Genomic DNA, 13861 nt, shown 5'->3' on the forward strand with positions numbered 1-13861 from the left:
TGGCATAGCGCCAGGTGAATTACCTCAGTCCATCTCCTGAGATAACTTAACAGGAAATGCATCTGTAGCGATTATTTGAAACCTAGTTTATAGCTTACTTCTAAACCAGCACTCTACAAAGTCCAGTAATGTTTTGCTAATCCATTCGTTGGGCTTGGGCTTAATTTTTAGGGTGTGTTACCTGTATTGCTATCAGAAGATGCATGTTACCGGGACATGAATTGTATTAGAAATTAATTGGCACTCATCTAGTTATTCTGGCCACAACGTCGTAGGGTGGGTCCACATGAACTTCCTCACTGAAAGCACACGAGAGGGTTTGTGGAGTCACACCAGCTAGCTAGCCCTATGCGTGCTAAACCAATAGGATGATCTTGCCTCTCTCACCAGCCAGGTGTTTGGTGGCTATGTAAATTATACAGTCTTCCCTCATGCAAATTGGGAATCCTGATTGACCCTGTGGCAACAAAAGGCCACTTCACATGGCCAGTCGCTATATGTATAGCTGCCATGGGCACTGATAGGTCATCTGCAAGGGATTCCCACACAGCCCGATTAATGTTGTCAGCCTTCATGCCACGTTTGCAGACATCTTTGTAATGCAGAGTTAGCCTGCCAATGGGTCTGGTACTTAAGGCCAGCTCCCTGTAGAGCATGGCCTTGGGGATCCTGCCATCTTCCATTCTGTGGGCATGACCAAGACATTGCTGAGACTCAAGTACAAACATGCTGGGAATGTGGACTTGGGAGAGCACATCTTTGTGTGAGACTCTGACTCTGCATCCAAGAATTTGGATGCCCAAATTCTTCATGATGCAGCACATATGAAAGGTATTGAGGTATCACTCCTGGCAGGTGTAAATTGCCCATGACTCTCTTCAATAAAGCAGCCTGCTCAACATGCAAGCCTGGTAGACCTTCATCCTTGGTATTGGTTATTAGCATTGCATTCTCCACTCCACTCCATTTCCACTATTGTTCTGGAAGTGACTTTTACATCATGTGAAAGCTCAAATAGAATGTGAAAATTAAGAGTTAGCAAAACGTCATGAAAATGGAATAAACTGCCATGTGAATGCAGCCTAACAGTATATTCTTCTTGGTTTTTCTTTAATTGAGAAGTGTTTGCCATGATCCTGAAATGTGCTTTCATGGGGATTGACATGTCTTCAGAAGTAGCCAAGGAAAGTGAAATATATCTCTTGCCCCTTCCCCTGCAGTAGGTCATATTGTGCTTAGAGGCCTGGGAGTCTTAGAAATAAGAACCTGGACTCAGACTATGCTTGCTAGACGGAGAGGTTTATTTCAGAGTTCTTTTCTTATGGTTACATGCAAACTACGATTCTTCCTTGCAGAATTCTCTGAAAGTCCTGGAATGAAGTAGACTATGTTTAGCCTAGAGCATTCTGGAATCCTGGTCTGGATTAAGGCAGTGTTTCCCAACCTTTTTTGGGCAAAGGCACACTTGTTTCATGAAAAAAATCTCGAGGCACACCACCATTAGAAAATGTTTAAAAAATTAACTCTGTGCCTATATTGACTATATATAAAGTAACTCTCTTTAATAGGAATCAAATAAACACAAAGAAAGTATTTTATAATTACTTTATTATGAAATAGTAAGTAAACAGAAATATGAAAAATTATAAAATACTTTATTCAGTGCGCAACCTGGGCCTGTTTGGCTGAACACAAAGCTGATATTCTGGCTGGAATCGAAGAAAGACACACACGTAGCTCTTCGTCAACAGCTCTCAGTCTCTCTCTGTATAGAGTACAGAAGACTCTCAGCTTCAAAAAATCACCTTCCAAGTTGTGGAGGGAGAGCAGAACAATGACGGGGTGAAACTAGCAGCCTCATCCTCATAGCTCCCCTCCCCCCCCTAAATTTAAGGCTTGGTTAGGATTGCCATGTGAGACATTTTAAACAGGGGCAAGTACCTTCTCAACAGCTCCTTTGAATGGTAATCTTCAGAGATAAAGACCATCCTTTCAATATAAGAACTAAGAACCAGGGGGAAGAAGTTAGTATTTATTAACAAATGTGACGTAAAGGCCTCAATTTTGGGTTTGTGACATTACAAGCCGTCAACTTTTTACCGCATCAACACAACCAGAACAACAGAACCGGGTAGCACCGTTGAGTCCCAACAAATTTATGATGGCATCAGCTTTTGGCTGCCAGCCTGGAATTCCAAACAGCAGGTTACCGCTTTTCTCCTTCTCACCGCGGAGGGCTGACCTGCGCGCCTTTGGAGCAGGAATTCAACAGATGGGTCCGCAGGGGCGGGATAATCATAATCAAACCGATACTGGCTGCACGTCGTTAATGCCCCAATCGCTCGCATGCACACACTGCAAAATTAAGACGGCGCTGTTAATCCTTGCCCAGAAGGTTGCAGGCATCCCGAGACCCTTCGCTTTTGCCCTTCAACCGGGTACCCTGAGCCTGACTGCGCGCAACCCCCCCCCAATTCAGTAACGCTCCCTCCCATGGACGGTTTTGCAGGCCGCTCCTACTCCGAGGCAAGTCCCAGCGACTTCCTTCCGAGAAAGTGCACTTCTTGCAGCCGGGTCCCAGGCCCAAGCTGGGCGGGCGAAACCCCGACGGATGCCGGCCTAACTCTGCCCCGCCGCAGGGTCGAGGCCTAGCCCTCTTCCAACTGCCCTGCTCCCTGTGCCCGTTTCCTCCGAGGTAAGTGGCTCCAGTGGAGCTGCCTCCCGCCGCGCGCGGACTGGGCACCCCGGGAAGGCGCAGCGGTGCCCCGACCGCCCCTCTCCGCCTGCGCTCGCTCCTCAGCCAGGCCAGCGGACCACCGCCTGCCCAGCGCCCGCCACCCAATCGCGCGTCCTGGCGGCGGGAGGAGGGGCGGCGTCAGCGCCCGGAGCCTGTGAGCCGAGGCGATGTGGGCCGGGCCTAAGCGCTGCCTCTGCCATCGTTGCTGCCGCTGCTGCCGCCGCCGCCATGATGCTTGTTTGCTTTCAATGAGTGTGCCCTCCCATGGCACACCAGGCAACGTCTCGCGGCACACTAGTGTGCCGCGGAACACCGGTTGGGAAACACTGGATTAAGGAATGGATCTGCCATAGGCATGACGGGTTCCATTGTGCACTTGAGTGCTGATGGATGCCCAGCTCACTAAATCTTCTCTGCCATAGTACCAAGCTCCCTGTCTGCATTTAGTTTCTGCAGGGGAGAAATAACTAATTTTGCTCAGTGGATGATACCCGGTTTTAATCAATTGTGACAGCAATTAGGTTTGCAGGGAGCTGTCAGTAGTACTATGAATAGTGTTAAGGCTTAAACAAGCAACTCTACTGAATGTATAAAGTGCATTGGACGCTGATATAAATGACTTGTGATTTGTCTTGCAGAAATTAGGAATGGGAATTTAAAGGCTATCTTAGGCCTTTTCTTCAGTCTGTCACGCTATAAGCAGCAGCAACAGCAGCCCCCTAAACAATATTCACAGTCCCACCCATCCCAGCAACCTCCCACATCACCCCAGCAAGTAAGGCCTCCATCCCAGTGCCAATTTGGGCTGCAAGAACAGCAAATCCAACAAGAACAGCAGCAGCAGCAGCAACCACCACAATCTGTGCCAGCATCACCCCAGTCTCAGTGCCAACAACCCCAGCAAGCACCACATCCTCAGTTAAAAGCACAACCAGAAATGCAGTCCAGGTGGGTGTTCCTTTTCAAAATCTTCTTTTTGTTTTAAAATGTCAAGTGTTTCAAGGATGCTAAAATAGCATCTTACTTTGAAATCTTTGCGCCTGGAAATAACTGTAGCTAACATGAAGTAGCTCTATTTCTTTTTCACCCGGGTAATGGATTTGGAATGTCGGTCAATTTTTTTAAAATGCGTGCATCAGATAGAGGTGGAGCAAAAGAAAACATCCTAAAAATAGAAGTTAGAAAGGCCAGTGTACACTGCTGAGTGCTTTGGTGTGGATGTGGGAGCAGGCGTTGCTCAGTCAAGGCCCTGCACTCCTCCTCTTAAACAGCTGGCTGTGCAATTCCTGTTTTATTAAAGGAACTGTGTCTGCAGCAGCCCTGTGCTCACAGATTTCCTCATTCCTTGGGATACTGGTGCTGAATCCTTCTTCCAGAACCACACGACCCCCAGATGGATTGGATTGCCTATGTGTAAATTCAGTGTGGTTGCTGGCTAATGATTGATTGTAGAGTTCATATTCTGATTCTTCAGTCTTCATTCAGCTACATTGTGATGCTTAAGGTGTACCAATGTACTTGTAGACCCAAAATACATTTGATGTGGGAGATCCATGACTGGGTCTCCTTTAAAGCGTAAAAGCAGCACAGGGGCAAATTGGCTCAAGGGAGGAGCAATTTAATCTTTCTCCTACATGCCACCTCCTACTAGAAATCCTCCTGCTGCCCTCCCCATTCCTGTTAGCTTTACTATTTAGGAGAAACAAGCACCTGTATTTTAATAGCATCTCTGGCAAGGTGGATCTTTGGGGAAAAAGGTACTGGTCCAATCCTTCCCTTGAGCCAATTCACCCCCCCCAAAAAAAGCTGCTCTTAAATAGATGCCTTCTGCTGTCTCTCTTTTGTTTTTTCTTGTGATCCAGTACAGAGATTGTGGTTAAATCGGATCCAGACCTCAGTTCTTTTGATCAACCCTAATGAATTGGGGAACATAATATTTTCTGGTTTATTTGAAATAGCCTCTCTGCAGAATAACCTTCCATAATACCTTCAAAGCATGTGTTCATATAGAAATATTAATATATCCCTACATGACACAGTTTGCATATTTTTCAATATAACAGTATATATGATCTCTGTCGAATTTTAAACTGAGCTATAAAACCCTTTTATAGCCCTTAAAATTATTTGCAGACTTAAATTCAACCCAATTATATAGCTGAATCAAAAATCAAAACTTTTTGAATAGTTACTTTTTCATTTTGTAACAAAATTGCCATCACTGAATCTTGGCTGGTTGAATTTTGTTTTCCTCAGAATTAAAACCCAGATGATAAATATTTTATATACATTTTGAATGTGGATATCATAAATGTTGAACTATAAATGTACCATTTAAGCCTGAGTCTTGCATTACTTTTTGTATCTTTTTCATGATATTTGAAAACAAATAATTTCATCCCTTTTACAAGGTGAAAGCTTGCATTGGAACACACCCTCATGTGGTGAAATGTGGTATTTATCACCACAACAAAAACTAAACTAAAGGAAAGTCTGCTAGACCAAAAGTGCTCTTCGACATGGTGAACATCAGATCATACCATGGATATTTTTCAAATTCAGAAATGTGCATATAGACAGCATTTGCTTATGAAAGTTCATTCACATGACCCTGAAGTAAATTTGCTTGCATGCATACTGTTGCCTCTCTTACTATTGCTGCTTTGATAAATCTAAAGGTACTACACCTGAATGTTTTATTTGGCTGAGAGGGATTGTTTTCCCCTTCTGAAACACTTGGATTAATCTCGTTCCAAAAAACCCCCACGCCTTTGCCAGCTCAGTGGGTTCATGTGCGAATGTATCTTCTTTACTCACTCACATCTTCCACTTTTTTTCTTTCTTGTTGTGCAGTGCATCACCCAGGGACTCATCTCAAAGCAAAATCATCCGATTCACTCTCGGTCAGAAAAAGGCTTCTAGGTTAGCGTTTCTTCCTCTAATGCAAAGCATGGAAAACCCTCCTTGCAAGAACCCCAGTTTGCATGTCTCAAGGCTCACCTTACCACTGCTTACCTGTTGGTTTCAAACCAAACATTTTTTAAAAAACCAAAGCAAAGAGAGCTATTTTATTCTGTATGACCCAGGGGTCGGCAACATGCGGTCCAAGGGCCGGATGTGGCCCATGAAGACTGTTTTACCAGCCTATGAGCTGCCCCTGAACTGAGCCACCCACTTGGCAAGTCCCCCGTGCGCTGTGCTAAACCAGCACATCACGGCGCGGGGACTCGCCGAGTGACGCCGGAAATTGCATCTGCGCATGTCCACAGCACTGGAAATTGCTTCTGCGCATGCTCAGATGCCGAAAACCATGCCTGTGCAGAAGTGATTTTCGGCATCTGGGCATGTGCAGACACGATTTCCGGCGCCACGGACATGCACAGAAATGGTTTCCGGTGTCGCGCTGCACCAGTCCGGCCCACGGACGATCTCCATGGGAGTGATCCAGGCCATGGCCGGTAAACCTTCCCGACCCCTGATTATACCCCTCCCTGTCTTTGGGGCTGAGGATGTTTTTGTTTTGTTTTTTGTTTTTTACAACAATGTCATCAGTATATGTCCTGAAATGACTCACAATTAAAACCTGTAATTCATATTACTAGTTTGGGGGATAGTAGCATAATAGCCCCCTTCATAGGTGAATCACATGATGAGCGTATCACGTGATCTTCATTCTGTGCTGCACAGTGCTGCCCCTGTCCTTGGATGACTGAACTGACAAAGCTTGTGCATGAGCAGCTATTTGTTTGGAGGCTTCCATGTGATCTGAGTGCTGAACACCAGAAAGCTAATGCATGAGCACTGGCAGCTCAGTTGTCCATGCCGTATGTTGACATCTTAGGTTGGGGCAACAATGTAATGTGTTCCGTGGTTAACTGCATTATATTCCCTTCCGACAATTCACGTGTGAAGGGGACTCAATTCCTGTGAATTTTCCATCTTGAAAAAATAAATGCATGAATGTGTTTGGACACTCTCCCCTTACCTTTGCTCTAACTTCCTTGTTAATTTCTGTTTATAGATTACGCTTGTAAGGTTCAACTTATTTTCTCATGGGTGAAAAAGAGTAATGAGTATGACTACTGTCAGATAATATAACACAGCAGCGTAGATAGGTGTGTCGTCTCTATTCTGGATTCCTCTGTGTCCTGTACTGGGGAACATCTAATCCCTCTGAGAATGAATAATAGGTGTTTCAGTCCATTTGTTTTCCTCTAAGCCACAGCTTGACATGCATTCTGACTCCTACGAGCATCTCACTGCAGCACTTCAAAAATGCAGCTCTAATCTTTATTAATACTTGTGATATTCATCATAGGTTTTCTTGAGATGAATGCTACTTTTACCATGCTGTGCTGCATTAGAAATACCCCTAACATCTCTCTCTGTATAAGGCACAACAGTTTATCCTGTTTTGTGCACAAACTATACTATATTATTTTTACTTTGTGATTTAGATTCCTTTATTCTAAATCATTCTTTGTTCCGTCATTTTTCTTTGGTACTAGTATAGGATCCCCTCTCCTCACTGATTTTTAATCTTCCTTCATCTCAATTATTTACCAATTCATGCCTTTTCACCTGTTTCAGTATTTCAATCAACAACTTCTTTCAAAGTTTTAGAGAGAAACTGGACAAGACATGAGTCCTTGCAGGAGTAACCTGCTGACTTATTTTAAGACTGAGATAGAGAAGCAGAAGTGATGGGAGGCAAATTTTACTGATGTTGTGCACTTAACTCCTTGTGCAGTCTATTTTTTTCCAATCAAATTGACCTCTCCAAGCTTTTTTCTCCTTGCAAAGGAGATATACAGGCTTCTTTTACTGATAATTTTATTTTATTGAGAATTCACAGGGATATATCTGCAACTTCCTATAGTCCCTCCACTTTAAAACATTGAATGATGGGGTACTTAGAGAGATGTCACAAAAAGCGAGATGTTCAAAAAGCAAAACAAAACTATCCTTACCAGGTGAATATTTGAGAATTGTCAACACTTCCACTCTGCTTTGATTGACATCTCAGTTCTCCATCATTGCTGTAGTCAAATGTTATCTCTTCTTTTGCTTGTAATTCCTACACATTTACCAAGTTTGACCACATACTTAATACTTACTTAATACTTAATTGCCTATCTGCACATAGTCAGACAGACATCAGAGACTGTCCATGACTGGGTTCTCCTAGTGGGAGAACACTTTATATGCTTTTTTAGAAAGACAAACAAATATCCTAGAAGCCATGGGGGGAGATAAAGACTAGGGGGAAATGTCCTTTCTGTGTGAAAAGATTATGCTTCAACACTTTTTCTCTTTACCTTTCAACCAGCATGAGCTCTGCATGAATGTCATTGCCATGTCAGTGTCAAATCTTACACAAAAGCATGGAAAGTGAAAAAGAACCTTATTTTTCCCTAGCCTTTCATCCTGGGTTCCTCTGTGCCTTCCTCTGTAGCCTTTCTGTGAGCTGTTTCTGTATCCAGGGTTGGTTGTGTCTTTGTGACAACTGCTATGTGAAACTTTCTAGCATTCCTCTTGCTTTGGTTTCCTAGGTTTATTTCACATGCACTTGAAAGCAGAAGAGTCTGCCTTTGGGAAAGCAAGGAAGCAAACTTTACACAGTTCTATGTTTTAGTGGTCTGTGGTGATGTGGAACTAAATGGGTTGCGTGCAAACTTGCCAGCTTTAAGCTTTGAAAGCATGTGCATGCATTTGCTGAGACATGTGCTTCTTTTCTTCTCCCCATCTATCCTCCTTCTGATCAATCTTATGAATTTGTTGGGAAGAAATCACTAATCCTCTTTTATTCCCAGCTCTAAAAGTGCCATTCAACTACCAAAGGTTTGTAATGTTGCTAATCAGATGCAGGAAACTGTATACGAATCAATGCTGCAATTGGTTTTAGCCTATTGGTTTTATGGTTTACTTCAAGCATTTTTTGAGTTCTGTATAAAGCAAGTACAAGGAAAAAAGTAAGCTATTGAATAATATTATAATTCATGAAAACAATGGGGTAAATAATTTGCTACTATAAATTAAAGCAATTGGCCACTGGGAACTCCTGCACAAGCCATTGTGATAACAACCTGTATGATGGGCTGGTGCAGGGTGGGGGGAAATCTAGGCAGATTGTACCAAAGTGAGCTATTTTTATTTTTTAAGCCTTAGAATAAAAAGGACCACCACACAGTATTATGTTCAAAAAATTCTGCAACATTCCATCTAGTGCACTGTTTTGCATTTTCAGTTTTACTGCACTGTATAGATTTGATCAAATGACCGCTTCAAAAATAAGGCAGAAATTCTAAACATACCGATTTCTGAATTAAGAGGTTTTGGATTATGTTGCATGGCTACAATCTGGGGCCCAGCATGGAAACTCTGTGCTCTGGACCTTTGGAATGGAATGCATATTGCTAGCTAAAAGAGCCTTGATAGCTCGTGTTTCATGCACATACTTGTCAATGGGCTTATGCAAGGATTTGATTCTCTGAATTGTAGGCTAGGGCTGTAATCCAGCTCATATAGTAGCTATACCTCGTAGAAATCAATGGGTTATATCCAGTGTTGTAGAAGCTAGTTTCCCTTTCCTCTTCTTCTTCCTGCAGCCTCCACATTTCTCCAAATATGGCCCAGAGGATCTCCTAACCCTCTCAAACAGAATTGGTGGGTGCAGAGTCAGAGAGACTTTTGGGGATAGGATAGGAAGACACATCACACTGCATGAGCAAAAGCCTGCTCCACTAGTAATGGGCACAACTGGATATCACCCAATGTGATTTAAGGCAATGCAACCATGTGCAATGTTACAACCAGTGTATCCAGACCCATACAGGCTAACGGTTTATTTTGACATCTCAGAGTTTGTGAAATTCAGCTAAGAAAAAATGTTTCCCAACTAATGTATAAAGCGTTTTCATAAGTAGATGACCTCTGCAACATTCAGTTAGGCACACTATCCAGGTTCCAACTGGGAAACACCAAGTCTAAGATGATGACCTTTTGGGGGCATTAAAATCAACTAGGCAGTGGGCATGAAGATCAACTGGAAATTGACTGGCACCTGAATCCACTGAGGCAACCTTATAGCATAACTTTTCAAAAATTATTTGCAGTTAGTCAAGCTTCCAAAATGACATAGATTGCATACCTAGTCATTCTGGGCTACATTTTAGTGGAAGCTCCAATACTCAAGAGCTCAAGTTCCATTGATTCAATACTCAAGTTCCATGGACAGATTATTTGCATGCACAGAACTGCTCTCTCCACTAAAGTAACCAGGAAAGTCCTTTCATTGGAGCTCCATGTAAACAAAAGGGCACACACAGAGCTCTTAACCGGGCAAGTTGTCTTGTACGGGAGGTAAAGTTGTCTTTTACGGGAGGTAAACATTCCTCCAATTTGACTGTGTTTAACTTGAATTCATTCATGGGCTTTAGGGAAACATTTGCTTATTCTTCTTTTTTTTACCTCGAAAACAGACTTCCAGGTCCTACGAGAGTTTCAGCTGCAGGCAGCGAAGCAAAAACTCGTGGTTCAGTTAATGCCAACAACCGGCGCAGCCAGAGCTTTAACAACTACGACAAATCCAAACCCACAAGCCCACCATCCCTTCTATCAAATAGCAATGAGAAAGGTATGTGAAGTATATGTTATTCTGATCTGTATTGTACTCTCAAAAGTAGAATATCTATCTAGCTTTTAAAAACAGTTGGAAATACAGGGAGTGATGTATTCAAAAGTAAGCATTTAAAACATGTGCATTTGTCTTATTGAAATCAAATCAACTTCAAATGCGCTTAACTTTGACAGGAGTGTTCTCTATGCATAACATTTAGGAAGTGAGCTTGGATTGAATATTTGACACTGATATTTTTATATTTGTTGCCATGTGGTGGGACGGAACAGTTATGGCTCCACAAATACTTGGAGGTCAGGAAAAGAGTGCCTTCAATAAACAGGAAACCTTGACCCCAAAATCAGAGGAAGTTGATGGTTGGATTTGGCTATCTAGTCAAGTTGTTTGTTGTATCAGAGACTGGCAAGGAATTTCAGCTTAGTTGTCCTCCCTTCCCTTCTTGAAGCTTGTCATCTATTTTGTGGGCACTTTGAAACAGTGCGCTATGCTTGTGTCTGCTTTCTGCTTGTGATCCATTAGAGCACTTCTCCACTCCAAATAATTCCTTCCAAGAACTTCCCAACACCACAGCAGATTTCCAAAGGAACATTTGCAGGGATAAATACATCCTTGGGGCCTCAGAAGGAAATGCAGTTCCAGCATGAATATAGAACAGAAACATGCTCACCCACCCACTGCTGCTTTTCTGTTTCATATTGCCCTTCTGCTATCAGAAAACAGAGCCATGCTGCATGCATTTATGCTTAATCTCTAGTCCTTGTGCTGAAAGGAGGAGGAAGGTCACTCTTCAATTATTAGAAAGTTCTTTGTAGATGACATTCAAGCACCTGCAAATGAATTTCTCCTACTCTTACTCCTGCTGACTATCTGAACCCTGTTCTGTACCATAGTTCTTAGCTGCTAGAGAAAAAGATAAATTGAATGGTATGTGTATAGCATTTACCATTTAGAACCAGCTGGCGACTGCAGCCACAAAGTGTGTATATTTGTGGTTCAGCATAATTGAAGTAAATCTCCTTATTGTTAAACAACCTTCCTCATCAGCATATATGTGCCCGCAAATCCTGCCAATGAATCCTATTGCCCTGTGATTTTTACTTTAAAAGTGGAGGCAAATGGGAAGTAAAAAACAAATATACATATATAGATATATTTGATTAACAGGAATTGAAAAATAACCAGTGGAGACATCCTCAGACTTTTTCTATGACAAATAAGCCTGTTGCCTCCCACCCTCTCCTCTCTACCATTTTCTACAGCAAGGGTAAAAAGTACCAAATGTACATGATTTAAATTTAATTTCAAGGATCATTGGATACAGGCTAGATAGCTGAAGATGTGCTATAGCTTTATAAATGTTACAGAGAAATGAGGCTGCTCATCATGAATGCCAAATACAGTGTTTTCCTAAGAGAATATGGTCCCCCCGCCCCCGCCGCAAATGGTTGTTTCACCAAACTTAAATAACTTGATAAGATATTCGGAACCTGAACTGGTGTATTACAGTACAGCACTAGCCCTCAATCTGGGGGTTTAGGAACAGAAAAAGGTATTCCTTTGGCCCTGTGGAGGCTTCCTCTGCTCTTAGTGAAAGCCAGGCAGCCAGGAGCAAGCGCAGTAATAAAGATAAAGTAACCTCCTCCTCCTCCTCCTCCTACCATCTGCCTGGCTGTTACCTGGTTTCAAATGAATCTCATTCGGCAGTGAATCTGCCCCCCCCCATTCCACCCAATGGCTCCTGGCTGGGGCTTTGGATTGCTGCGCCTGGATCTGTAGTATAATAGTATTTTAAAAGTGCACCAAAAGTGTGTGGTTGTCTTAATTTGCAATATTCATAGGCCACCAAATAAAAAAAATTCTCAGGTCCACTTACACAAAAAGGGCAAACAGGTAAACAACAACAACAACAACAACAGTAAAAGAATAGTATAATAAATGTGATGCAGCGTAATTAAAACAAGCTCCAAACTAAGGTCAGGTAAAACTAAGAATGGAAAATAAAGCAGAAGAGCTAAACATATTTTAAAAAACCTTCAGCAAGAGTTGAAGGATATGTAAAAACTTGTTTGTTCCACACAAAGCTGGGATGCAGTGGCGTAGCGTGGGTTGTCAGCACCCGGGGCAAGGCAAGTAATTTGCGCCCTCTAACCCATGGATTTGCGCCCCCTAACCCTAACCCCCAGATGTTGTGCCTGGTGTGGCCGGCCCCCCCTACACCCCCCACACTATGCCACTGCTGGGATGTCTCTATTCATAACTCCACTCTGCTTGAATGTTATCAGGGCCAGCTTTTCTTTCCCATTTGACAATTACAGTCAATTACTGGCTGTTTGTATTTGGGATGCTGCTTCTTTATCTTGTAATCCTTGGAGGAGCTTCTAATCACCAGCAGCACATGAGTACAGTGGTACCTTGGGTTAAGAACTTAATTCGTTCTGGAGGTCTGTTCTTAACCTGAAACTGTTCTTAACCTGAAGCACCACTTTAGCTAATGGGGCCTCGCACTGCCGCTGCGCGATTTCTGTTCTCATCCTGAAGCAAAGTTCTTAACCTGAGGTACTATTTCTGGGTTAGCGGAGTCTGTAACCTGAAGCGTCTGTAACCCGAGGTACCACTGTACCAGTGAGATATGGTGGGCAGAGTATCTGACATACATGGACGTAGCCAAGGGGGGAGGCAGGGTGACAGCTGCCCCCCAATCAATAAACATCAATACAAATCAATACAAATCTGAGGTTCTGCCCACCCCTAGCAAAAGCTTGCCTCCCCCACAAAAATCCTGGCTATACCCATGCTGACATCCTACTGAATTCAGTGGGACCAACTCACATAGGGTTATAGCATTAGAACAATGCCTGCTCAGCCATGAAACTCCCTTGGTGACTTTGGCCTAATCATGATCTGGAAGCTTAACTTACATCCTAGCCATGTTGTGAAGATAAAAATCCCCATGTGAACTGCCGTGAGCAATTTGGAAACCTATGATGTGACTGGCTGGCAGGCAAATGTCTCTTTCATCTCCTCATGTACTTTTTTAAAAAAGTGGTTAGATAAAGAGTTGTTGACTGCTCTTCTGTCACTGGATGCTTAGCAAAAATCAGCTACTGCCTGCATCTGGTGGCCATATGTAGAAAAGATGGTGTAGAAGAAAGTGAGAGAACATACCTGTTTGAAATGTTGCTGCCCCCTAGTGAGAGAGACTGATATAACTTCTCCAGGGCCTAAAATATAGATTTGATACTTTAACTAAGGAATGGGGACGCCGAGACTCTCCAAACATTTTTTGGACTGTAAGTCCCATCATCCTTGACCATTGGCCATGATAGCTAGGGCTGATGGAAGTTGGAGTTGAACAACACTTGGAGGGCCACAGGTTACCCATCCTTTTGGTATGCCAATACTGTGTATGTAACATGGTTGGTTTTATTTAAGACACAGCTGCAGTTTTTGTGTACTTGCATATCATAAGTAACTTTTACCATATA

The 13861-nt window shown here is 42.9% G+C and overlaps 1 protein-coding gene across 8 annotated transcripts in view; it reads left to right on the plus strand.

Annotated features, from left to right (window-relative positions):
* Positions 1-13861, plus strand: part of NAV2 (neuron navigator 2) — a 535652-nt gene that overhangs the window by 372623 nt on the left and 149168 nt on the right. For 5 of the 8 annotated variants that reach the window (XM_081891071.1, XM_081891066.1, XM_081891067.1 and 2 more), the window contains exons 5-7: positions 3376-3685; positions 5591-5659; positions 10219-10373. In XM_081891071.1, coding sequence (XP_081747197.1) covers positions 3376-3685; positions 5591-5659; positions 10219-10373 — 534 coding nt within the window. The remainder of the gene's footprint in view (positions 1-3375; positions 3686-5590; positions 5660-10218; positions 10374-13861) is intronic. The other 3 variants (XM_081891073.1, XM_081891068.1, XM_081891070.1) reach the window with 1 other exon arrangement.

This window comes from Podarcis melisellensis (assembly GCF_964234715.1).
Source record: "Podarcis melisellensis genome assembly, chromosome: 1".
Classification (NCBI taxonomy): Eukaryota; Metazoa; Chordata; class Lepidosauria; order Squamata; family Lacertidae; genus Podarcis; species Podarcis melisellensis.